The sequence below is a fragment of the Ranitomeya imitator genome, chromosome 1 (genome assembly GCF_032444005.1).
Source record: "Ranitomeya imitator isolate aRanImi1 chromosome 1, aRanImi1.pri, whole genome shotgun sequence".
In the NCBI taxonomy this organism is placed as follows: domain Eukaryota; kingdom Metazoa; phylum Chordata; class Amphibia; order Anura; family Dendrobatidae; genus Ranitomeya; species Ranitomeya imitator.
In genome coordinates, this window is record NC_091282.1 from 890,468,181 (window position 1) to 890,480,748 (window position 12,568).

Genomic DNA, 12,568 nt, shown 5'->3' on the forward strand with positions numbered 1-12,568 from the left:
TTGGATGCCAGAAGTTGTTGTACAATTTATCCCGAGTACGCTGATGCCCCATATGTGGGGGTAACCCACTGTTTGGGCGCACGGCAGAGCTCAGAAGGGAGGGAGCACCATTTGACTTTTTGAGCGCAAAATTGGCTGTCGTGTTTGGAGACCCCCTGATGTACCTAAACAGTGGAAACCCCCCAATTCTAGCTCCAACCCTAACCCCAACAAACCCCTAACCCTAATCCCAACCTGATCCATAATCCTAATCACTAACCCTAACCATAATCACAACCCTTACCCCAAAACAACCCTAATGTCAACCCTAACCATAACCCTAATCAAAACCCTAAATCCAACACACCCCTAATCCTAATCTCAACCCTAACCTCAAACCTAACCCTAATCCCAACACACCCCTAATTACAACCCTAACCTTAACCCTAATCCCAAACCTAACCCTAATCCCAAGCGTAACCCTAATGCCAACCCTAACCCTAATACCAACCCTAATCCAAACCCTAACCCTAATCCCAGCTCTAACCCTAACTTTAGCTCCAACCCTAGCCCTAACTTTAGCCCCAACCATAACCCTAGCCCTAAGGCTACTTTCACACTTGCGTCGTTTGGCATTCCGTCGCAATCCGTCATTTTGGACAAGAAACGGATCCTGCAAATGTGCCCGCAGGGTGCGTTTTTTGCCCATAGACTTGTATTGCCGACGGATCGTGACGGATGGCCACACGTCGCGTCCGTCGTGCACTGGATCAGTTGTGTTTTGGCGGAGCGTCGGCACAAAAAAACGTTCAATGAAACGTTTTTTTGTACGTCGCATCCGCCATTTCTGACCGCGCATGCGTGGCCGTAACTCCGCCCCCTCCTCCCCAGGACATAGATTGGGCAGCGGATGCGTTGAAAAACTACAGCTGCTGCCCACGTTGTGCACAATTTTCACAACGTGCGTCGGTATGTCGGGCCGACGCATTGCGACGGCCCCGTACCGACATAAGTGTGAAAGAAGCCTAACCCTAAATTTAGCCCCAACCCTAACCCTAAATTTAGCCCCAACCCTAACCCTAAATTTAGCCCCAACCCTAGCCCTAACCCTAGCCCTAACCCTACCCCTAACCCTACCCCTAAACCTACCCCTACCCCTAACCTAACCCTATCCCTAACCCTAACCCTACCCCTACCCCTAAACCCTACCCCTAACCCTAACCCTACCCCTAACCCTAACCCTACCCCTACCCCTAACCCTACCCCTAACCCTAACCCTACCCCTACCCCTACCCCTAACCCTACCCCTAACCCTAACCCTACCCCTAACCCTACCCCTAACCCTAACCCTACCCCTAACCCTACCCCTAACCCTAATTTTAGCCCGAACTACTGTTCTCCTGCTGGCCGGCAGATGGAGACAGATGGCGGGCGCACTGGGCATGCGCCCGCCATTTTCTTCTGCCGGCGGCTAGGAGGAGCAGCAAGAGGATCCAGGGACACAGGTGAGTATTGTAGGGTCCCCGAATCCCCCTATTTCTCTGTCCTCTGATGTGCGATCACATCAGAGGACAGAGAATTACACTTTACTTTTTTTTTTTTTTTTTGCGGTCGCCGGTAAACAGTTAATTACCAGCGATCGCAAAACAGGGGTCGGTAAAACCGACCCCGATCATGCTCTTTGGGGTCTCGGCTACCCCGGCAGCTGAGACCCCAAAGATTCTCCCGGTGCCGGCCATTTTGAAGATGGCGGCGCCCACCGGGAGACACGAGGAGCATCGGGGGAGCTAGTTGAGTATTGGGGGGCCACCTGGGACCCCTTTTCTCTGTCCTCCGATGTGCGATCACATCGGAGGACAGAGAAATTAAAAAGAGATCGCGTTGTTTTTTTTTTTGTTTTTTTTTTGCGATTGCCGGTAAACGGTTAATTACCGGCGATCGCAAATGTGGGGTGGGTTAAAACCCCCCCGAATCATGTTCTCTGGGGTCTCGGCTACCCCCGGCAGCCGAGACCCCGGAGAAAATCGGCCTCTGGGGGGCGCTATTTACTTTTTCCACAGCGCCGTTAATTAACGGCGCTGTGGTTTAAGCACCCTTAGCGGCCGCCGTTAAAAGGCGTATCGGCGGTCGCTAAGGGGTTAAAATGTGCCAAATTTATCACAGTGGTACGCGCTATTTGATAAATGTGGTGCATTTTTAAACTGTCTAGTCCATTGACAAACACTGACAGAGAAGGGCCCCTGTTTTGGACTTAGCATGGGTCTCCCCATATTTACATTTAAAGACATAAAAAATCATATATATACACATTGGGAACAATATAATAAATTATGCATTTATCAGGTATGCACATACACATAACAGATGCATGGACACTGACATTTTCGTGATGCGTTTGTTTGAGCGATCATATAATTTTTTTGTTCATTTATTCATAGCTGTTGAAGTCATACCTTTTTATTTTTATGTAAGTTTCACTATATGAGGTCTTGTTATTTGCAAAGCAAGCTGTAATTTTTGTAATTTGTAATGTCTAAAATAAATAAATAAATCACACCTTTTTTACGCCACTAACCAAGAACCATAAATAATCTGTTCACTGTATTGAATGGGATGTTATCATTACAAGGATATCAAATAAGTCCCGGTTATTTCCTGTTTTTTGAAGTTTGTTTTTAAAAAGTGTATTCAAATTTGTTATTTTAATTTATTTTTATTGTTTTTTTTAAATAATTAATTAGAAAAAAAATCTCTTGACATTTATTTTAATACCTCTACAGGTTATAGAGACGCGTGTATCTCTTTAGTAACCAGTACAATATGTCTGTAAAGAAGAATATCATTTAGCTCCTTAGGCCGGGATCACACTACAGCGAGAGACGGCCGAGTCTCGCAGGTTAAAACCAAGCTCTAGCACCGGCACTCCAGAACGGAGCGTGCGGCCGCACAACAATACATGGAGCCGCATGCTCCGCTCCGGAGTGCCGGTGCCAGAGCTTGGTTTTAACCTGCGAGACTCAGCCGTATCTCGCTGTGTGTGATCCCGGCCTTAGACAGAAAGAAAACATCTCCTATTCTTAGAGCAGCTGCATCTCAAAGCTAAAGCTCATGCCTGCCATGCAATGGGTTGTGAGTTTGAATACCGGGGCAGAAAACACTTCAAAAAAGTAGTTACTTCATTAAATATAGATAAAAAGATAGGCAGCATTCTGATCATAACTAGTGATGAGCGAGTGTACTCGTTGCTCGGGGGTCCTCCGAGTATTTGTAACTGCTTGGAGATATAGATTTCATCGCGGTAGCTGAATGATTTACAGATACTAGCCAGCTTGATTACATGTGGGGATTCCCTAGCAACCAGACAACCCCCACATTTACTCAGGCTGGGTAGTAGCTGTAAATCATTCAGCTTCGGGCGATGAAAACTAAATCTCTGAGCACTAACAAATACTCGGAGATCACCCGAGCGTGCTCGGGAAAACCAGAGCAACGAGTATACTCACTCATCACTAATCATAATGTATTCTGATTTTCTCGTATGGGGAGAAGATGGAAAAATAACTCTCCATCTTCTCCATTATGTCAGGAAGTGAAAATTGAACTGCACTCAGATTTCTTGCAAGTGCAGTGCAATTTTTTACACTGACTCATTGACTTGCATGGCTGAGTTTGATCTAAATATCGGCTAACCTTGGTGGGAGTGCTATCTGACGTTTTGTTGCATCTAGTGATGAGCGAGTATACTCATTACTCAGGTAGATAGACTGAATACATGTGGGGATTGCCTAATAAGCAGGCAATCCAATCCCCCCACATGTATTCAGCCTGGCTAGCAGTCGCAAACCATGCAGCTGCAGTAAAAAACTATATCTCCGAACACTCACAAATACTCGGAGACCACCCGAGCATGCTCGGGGAAACCCGAGTAACGAGTATACTCGCTCATGACTAGTCGCATTGCATTCGAACCGAAAATATGGTCGTTTGCACAAGCCGTAATGCTTAACATTAACTTGGATGTGGCTTGAACAGATGAACTATTTAGTAGCCACAGATCACGGCGCAAAATTGTATATTTCTGTATCTTACCTGTTTTTCTTTTAAATCATCTGGAAGATCAGGAAGCCTTATAGTAGATGAGACGGATCTCAGTTTCTTTTCCACAGAAGATCCACGTAAAAGTATACCTTGATTTACCAGATCTTCTTTGTTCTTTTGGTATATATATTCTGGTTGATTTTGATCCTGATATGTTTTTAATACAGGCTTTAATGCATGTGAAGAAAATATTGTGTTAATTGACACGTGTAACATGGTTTTCCTTTCACCTAATAAAAAGCACATAACTTTTTATGAAGATCTGTAGATAGATATGACCTCTTCCATTAATCCATTATAGGTTATTCATGATCTCATGGCAATAAAGATTGAGATGAAATACAGTTGGTCAGATTAGCGACTACAAACATTTATAGAGACTCTATAAGATACGTTAAAAATGTCAGATATCGTATATAGTGAGATATGCAGGTGCCTCTCACAAAATTAGAAAATCATCAAAAAGTTATTCCAGAATTTCAGTTCTGAAATTCATATATTATATAGAGTCCTCACAAATAGAGTGATCTATTTCAAGAGTTTATTTCTGTTAATGTTGATGATTATAGCTTACAGCCAATGAAAACCTAAAAGTCATTCCAGCGCCCCAGGGTCCTGGTCGTTGCAGTAATATCATTCTCCTCTAGGGGGCAGTGATGTTACGTTTGAAGGCAATAAAGGAGATCTCTTTACCAGGTATCACAAACCATGCAACACACTTCACACTCCAGTCCACCAGGGGGAGCTACGCTCCTATTTATTAGGGCACTCTTCACAATTAGGTAAAACTGGTGGCCTGGATAGGAAGTTAGTCAGTTCCTGTCAGGCAGACAGAGAGGAAGGAGGAACATCAAGTAGCTGCTGACAGACATGGTCCCTGACAGGGGTGGAATCCTGTCAGAGGCCTAGATAGAAGGTCACGGAGCTGCGCCTGCCCCACGTGCGGCAGCATCCTAAGAAAGAGACACGAACAGCGAATTGTATTGTGGAGGGTGAGAAACTAAGTCATAGCAAAAGGAGAGGTAACCAGAAGGAGTTTTGCCCTGATACAGGAACACTGAGGGAGCAACCGTCTCTATGCCTTACTCCAGAGACCAGCAGGACAGCTAATTCCAAGTTACTGATCCACCCTATACCCAGGAGGCATGGTGGCAACTTGTGGGGGCCGGGGCGTGCTAGAGTCCCTGTAAAAAGCCTCAGGCCATCAGTCATATGGGTTTGTTCCTATCCATCTGAGGGACAGAGAGAGACATAACATCTGGAACATCTACAACAGTTGTGAGGACCTTATGAGAGTCTCATCAGGAAGGTACTAAAACACCCAGGCGCTAGAGGAAGGCTACTGATTTCCACCCGGATAAGGGGACTCTGGATTTGCCTCCAAACCGGCCAGACTTTGCCTGCCCTGTGATCTGGTGCTCTGGACTGTGGATGTTAAAGCCTTCAGTAAAAAGGTAAAGAGACTGCAACCTTGTGTCCTCGTTCTTCACTGCGCCTCACACCATCCACCATCTTCACACTGGGAAGACCTGGGGACATACTTCACCTGTGGGAAGGTATACCATCTAGCTGCCATAACATCACCCCAGCGGACCCCTAAGCAGCATCGATCACCCTGACCGAATACCACAGGTGGCGTCACGAACATTTCCCCTCTAAAGACCTTCCCCTTTTATTAACAGACCTCCCGAGGGCCACGGACCGGGTCAGCCACCTTGACACCCCCCTGAGGACCGAGTACCGAGTTCCCCACTGCCCTACGGGGGCAATCCATCATTATCTCAGTAAATTGGAATAATGAACAAAAAACATCTGCAAAGCTTTCCTAAGTGTATGAAAAGGTCCCTTACTCGGTGTCAGTAGGCTCCACAATCATGGGAAGACTGCTGACTTGACAGATGTCCTGAAGGCAGTCACTGACACACTCCACAAGGAGGGTAAGCCACAACAGGTCATTGCTAAAGAAGCTGGTTGCTCACAGAGTGCTGTATCCAAGCATATTCATGGAAAGTTGAGTGGAAGGAAAAAGTGTTGTAGAAAAAGGTGCACAAGCAACCGGGATAACACACACAGATGTATCCAGGACATGGGCAACAAGTGTCGCATTCCTTGTGTCAAACCACTCATGACCAATAGACAATGCTAGAAGTGTCTTACCTGGGCCAAGGAGAAAAATAACTGGGCTGTTGCTCAGTGGTCCAAGGTGTTGTTTTCAGATGAAAGTAAATTTTGCATTTCATTTGGAAATCAAGGTTTCAGAGTCTGGAGTAAAGCCCCCGTCTCACATAGCGAGATCGCTAGCGAGATCGCTGCTGAGTCACAAGTTTTGTGACGCAACAGCGATCTCAGTAGCGATCTCGCTATGTGTGACACGTAGCAGCGATCAAGCCCCTGCTGTGAGATCGCTGGTCGTGTCGGAATGGCCTGGACCATTATTTGATCGTTGAGGTCCCACTGGGCAGCACACATCTGCACCCATTTTTATACCTTGTGGGAATAAAAGGACTAGAAATAGGAAAAACCCAATGTGGCTAAACAAAGAAGTAAGACAGGCAATTAACAGTAAAAAGAAAGCATTTGCACTACTAAAGCAGGATGGCACCATTGAAGCTCTAAAAAACTATAGGGAGAAAAATACTTTATCTAAAAAACTAATTAAAGCTGCCAAAAAGGAAACAGAGAAGCACATTGCTAAGGAGAGTAAAACTAATCCCAAACTGTTCTTCAACTATATCAATAGTAAAAGAATAAAAACTGAAAATGTAGGCCCCTTAAAAAATAGTGAGGAAAGAATGGTTGTAGATGACGAGGAAAAAGCTAACATATTAAACACCTTCTTCTCCACGGTATTCATGGTGGAAAATGAAATGCTAGGTGAAATCCCAAGAAACAATGAAAACCCTATATTAAGGGTCACCAATCTAACCCAAGAAGAGGTGCGAAACCGGCTAAATAAGATTAAAATAGATAAATCTCCGGGTCCGGATGGCATACACCCACGAGTACTAAGAGAACTAAGTAATGTAATAGATAAACCATTATTTCTTATTTTTAGGGGCTCTATAGCGACGGGGTCTGTTCCGCAGGACTGGCGCATAGCAAATGTGGTGCCAATATTCAAAAAGGGCTCTAAAAGTGAACCTGGAAATTATAGGCTAGTAAGTCTAACCTCTATTGTTGGTAAAATATTTGAAGGGTTTCTGAGGGATGTTATTCTGGATTATCTAAATGAGAATAACTGTTTAACTCCATATCAGCATGGGTTTATGAGAAATCGCTCCTGTCAAACCAATCTAATCAGTTTTTATGAAGAGGTAAGCTATAGGCTGGACCATGGTGAGTCACTGGACGTGGTATATCTCGATTTTTCCAAAGCGTTTGATACCGTGCCGCACAAGAGGTTGGTACACAAAATGAGAATGCTTGGTCTGGGGGAAAATGTGTGTAAATGGGTTAGTAACTGGCTTAGTGATAGAAAGCAGAGGGTGGTTATAAATGGTATAGTCTCTAACTGGGTCGCTGTGACCAGTGGGGTACCGCAGGGGTCGGTATTGGGACCTGTTCTCTTCAACATATTCATTAATGATCTGGTAGAAGGTTTACACAGTAAAATATCGATATTTGCAGATGATACAAAACTATGTAAAGCAGTTAATACAAGAGAAGATAGTATTCTGCTACAGATGGATCTGGATAAGTTGGAAACTTGGGCTGAAAGGTGGCAGATGAGGTTTAACAATGATAAATGTAAGGTTATACACATGGGAAGAAGGAATCAATATCACCATTACACACTGAATGGGAAACCACTGGGTAAATCTGACAGGGAGAAGGACTTGGGGATCCTAGTTAATGATAAACTTACCTGGAGCAGCCAGTGCCAGGCAGCAGCTGCCAAGGCAAACAGGATCATGGGGTGCATTAAAAGAGGTCTGGATACACATGATGAGAGCATTATACTGCCTCTGTACAAATCCCTAGTTAGACCGCACATGGAGTACTGTGTCCAGTGTTGGGCACCGGTGCTCAGGAAGGATATAATGGAACTAGAGAGAGTACAAAGGAGGGCAACAAAATTAATAAAGGGGATGGGAGAACTACAATACCTAGATAGATTAGCGAAATTAGGATTATTTAGTCTAGAAAAAAGACGACTGAGGGGCGATCTAATAACCATGTATAAGTATATAAGGGGACAATACAAATATCTCGCTGAGGATCTGTTTATACCAAGGAAGGTGACGGGCACAAGGGGGCATTCTTTGCGTCTCGAGGAGAGAAGGTTTTTCCACCAACATAGAAGAGGATTCTTTACTGTTAGGGCAGTGAGAATCTGGAATTGCTTGCCTGAGGAGGTGGTGATGGCGAACTCAGTCGAGGGGTTCAAGAGAGGCCTGGATGTCTTCCTGGAGCAGAACAATATTGTATCATACAATTATTAGGTTCTGTAGAAGGGCGTAGATCTGGGGATTTATTATGATGGAATATAGGCTGAACTGGATGGACAAATGTCTTTTTTCGGCCTTACTAACTATGTTACTATGTTACTATGTTACATCGCTGTGTTTGACACCTTACCAACGACCTCGTTGACAGGACGTCCCATTGAATCATCATGAAATAGCATCGTTCTACAGGTCGCTACAGGTCGCTACAGTTCGCCGCATCGCTGCTGCGTCGTTGGGGAGATCGCACTGTGTGACATCTCACCAGCGACCACATAGCGATGCAGCAACGATCCCTGACAGGTCTTATCGTTGTCGGGATCGCTTTAGCGTCGCTAAGTGTGACGGGGCCTTAAGAGTGGAGAGGCACACAATCCAAGCTGCTTGAGGTCTAGTGTGAAGTTTCCACAATCAGTGATGGTTTGGGGAGCCATGTCATCTGCTGGTGTAGGTCCACTGTGTTTTATCAAGACCAAAGTCAGAGCAGCAGTCTACCAGGAAATTTTAGATCACTTCATGCTTGTCTCTGCCGACAAGCTTTTTGAAGATGGAAATTTCATTCTCCAGCAGGACTTGGCACCTGTCCACACTGCCAAAACTACCAATACTTGGTTTAAAAACAACAGCATCACTGTGCTTGATTGGCCAGCAAGCTGGCCTGACCATAACCCCATAGAAAATCTATGGGATATTGTCAGGAGGAAGATAAGAGACACCGGACCCAACAATGCAGACGAGCTGAAGGCTGCTATCAAAGCAACCTGGGCTTCCATAACGCCTCAGCAGTGCCACATTCTGATTGCCTCCATGCCAGGCCACATTTATGCAGTAATTGATGCAAAAGGAGCCCCGACCAAGTATTGAGTGCATTTACTGAACATACATTTCAGTAGGCGAACATTCCGGATTTTAAAATAATTTTTCAAGCTGGTGTTATAAAGTATTCTAATTTACTGAGATAATGACTTTTGGGTTTTCATTGGCTGTAAGCCATAATCATCAACATTAACAGAAATAAACACTTGAAATAGATCACTCTGCTTGTAATGACTCTATATAATATGCAGTGCCTTGCAAAAGTATGTGCACGCCACACTTTTCAGTTTTTGAATTTCCACAAAAATTTAAAATAACCAATACATTTCGTTCAACTTCACAATTGTGTTCCACTTGTTGTTGACTCTTCACCAAAAATTTACATTTGGTATCTTTATGTTTGAAGCATCATATGTTGGAAAAGGTTTCAGGGAGCCGAATACTTTTGCAAGGCACTGTATGTATAAGTTTAACTTTTTGCATTGAAGAACCGAAATAAATTAACTTTTTGATGATATTCTAATTTTGTGAGATACACCTGTATCCACCTGCTGGGGAAAAAAAAACACGTAATTTTCCCTTTAAGGCCACATTTATGCATTCAGTATTTGGTCAGTATTTTACCTCTGTATTTGTATGACAGAACCAGGAGTGGGTGATAAATACAGAAGTGGTGACGTGCTTCTATTATACTTTTCCTATGGCTGCGTTACTTCTGATTTTGGCTTCCAAATACTGAGGTAAAATACTGACCAAACACTGAACATGTGCACATGAGCCAGGGCCGCCATCAAGGCATCACTGCCATTACTGGTGTATGGGGCCCGGTGAGCCAAAGCAAAGGGATGGGCCCGGACTGGGTGAGACAAGATGCACCACCTGTGCTAAGGGAGCACAGCCGATCTACTGTACAAACAGCCTGGCAGACTGCATAGAATGCTAGGGCCTGTGTTAACTACTTTAGTTTGCTTTATTAAGCCCAAGGGCCCCAGTCACGCACGCCCTAGGCAGGAGCTGAGGGCCCAAAAGTGATGAGATGCGCGCACCCGCCCACTCGCCTATCCGACCTCCCATTCACCCACCCGCTACTCTTCTTGTGCCCCCTCCATGCTCGTGCAGTGTGAAATTGGTGGCTGTCTCTGTCTACTGCCAGCCTGCAAACTACTAAGTACTATTAAGTTCAACCCTACTGACTGCTACCTGCCTGCAATAAGGTACAGTTGCCTGTCTTAAAGGGGATATTCTAGTAACCTAATACTTATACCATATACAAAACATGTGGGATAATAATTAGGGCAAGTTCACATAATGGATATTCAAGCAGACGTTTGGCGCGGACAGCCATGCCGACATTCTACTGAATATCCATGGCGGCCACTTCTTTTCTGAAGTGGAGGCAGAGCTAGGGTGGAGCCTAGGTGGAGTCTCAATGGGGCCCAAAATCGTTGCTGGTATGGGAACCTGAAATTCCTGGTAGCCGCCCTGTCATGGCCTAAGGGTAGGGTCACACAACCGATGTCTCCACATCCGAGAAAATGGTCCGACTATTCTGATCAGACTTTATCTGTGTGGCATCAGTTTTTCTTGGGTGTGGAGAGAAAAAAAAAGTTTCCCCACCTTTTCTATTCTATTATTCTGTGAAAATCGGACCACATACAGATCAAAATTAGACATTCCTCCGATTTTTTTTCTGTAGAAAATTTGGTTCGAGGAAAAAAAAACAGCATGTGCACAGCCCCATAGAATATCATAGGGTTGACTTTTTAAGAAAACTTCTATCCAGGGTCCCCCTCTGTCTGGAGAATATGTGCCACTTATTAATATCAATGATTTTATGTAATGTTTCACCCTCGCGTATCTATAGGGAAAATGAGGACCACCAGAAGCAGTGGTCTTGCGATCAGCTAATCATCTTATTGTCATGCTGCTGCAGTGCAGTACGGCGCAACCTCCACCTGGGGGAGCTTGAGAGGGAAGTGAGACTGCACACACAGAGCAGCAGCACAGACACCACCAAGTGGCGAGAGAGTGGTCAGACAAGCCAAGTCAAAGCACGAGATAGCGCGACAGTACAAAAGGAATAGACAGAGCGGATAGTGAGGACATAGCAAGAGATCAGTAAACTAGAACAGGCAATATACTGTACAATAGGGACAAACAATAACTGAGTCAATAGCCCAGCCAAGAGGTCAGAACAAGAGAAGACAATAGTACCAAAGGTAGAAGCGAGTCTGAATACAAGCCAAGTCCAAAACCAGAGAATCAAGCCAAAAAACAGGGAAACACTGGGAAAAGGGCAGACAGAGGGAAGTCAACAGACACGGAGCAAGTCAGGGATTACAACAGGACAGATCAAGAGCTACCAGAGTCAGGTTCACACGCTGAAGGCAGAACTATAGCTGACACCACCAGCAGGATACCTCGGAGAAAAAATAGCACACCTGAACCCAGAATGAGGCAGAGCAAAGTTAACCCTTGACATGATCCGCCCAGAAAAAGGGCAGACAGGATTAAACTCTGGATCGGATCATGACACTTATTAATAAAAAGTGGTTGTAAGAAAAAAACACCTTCAAAAACAGAATTGAGTATACAAGTCATGTCAGTATTAGACATATGTATCATTGTGCATCATTTTACTAAATAGATTACATATTAAACATGTTAGTGAATACTTTTTGTACAAAACAGCATGGCTTGTCAATGTCATATAAATTAAGTCACAGCCGTTCTGTAATAAGAGCTATGTAACTGAGAATAGTAAAATAAAGTGTGTTATCTTACCAGGGGCTCCAGTTTAACAGTCTGCTGTCTTTTTCTTGATTTAGCTCTTGCCTTTGTGTCATGGGTAAATAGTAGAGCTTCTGGATTTAATACTATCTGCTTTGGCGCTATTGAGATTATTCTATCTTTTAATCTGTTCAAATCCGGTCTCTGAATCCATTCTATTGGCTCCATGCTTAGAGCCCCACTTCTGTCTGGTTGTAAAGCTCCTTGAGTATTGTTGGCTGACATTGCTATCTGCAATATAAAATTATTTGAAAATGTCACTGTATTTAACAAAAAAATGGAAAATATAAGCAATTACCTAACCTGAATAGAGAAGAAAATGTTAAAAACTGTAAAAGTAGTCAACGGCTAAAGCACTTCATAAACATTAAAGGGGTTGTCAGGTCTTAAGCTACAAGTCTGCAGTCAGTATATGAGACTGCAAACTTGTTAATCCTCAC

The 12,568-nt window shown here is 44.2% G+C and overlaps 1 protein-coding gene across 1 annotated transcript in view; it reads right to left on the reverse strand.

The window, feature by feature from the left end:
* Window positions 1-12,350, reverse strand: part of DNAH6 (dynein axonemal heavy chain 6) — a 621,891-nt gene extending 609,541 nt beyond the window's left edge. The window contains exons 1-2 of the mRNA XM_069743176.1: window positions 12,123-12,350; window positions 4,069-4,245 (exon numbers count right to left, since the gene is read on the reverse strand). Of these exons, the coding sequence (XP_069599277.1) occupies window positions 4,069-4,245; window positions 12,123-12,296 (351 nt within the window). The 5' untranslated portion in view covers window positions 12,297-12,350. The remainder of the gene's footprint in view (window positions 1-4,068; window positions 4,246-12,122) is intronic.
* Between the last annotated feature and the right edge of the window lie 218 nt (window positions 12,351-12,568).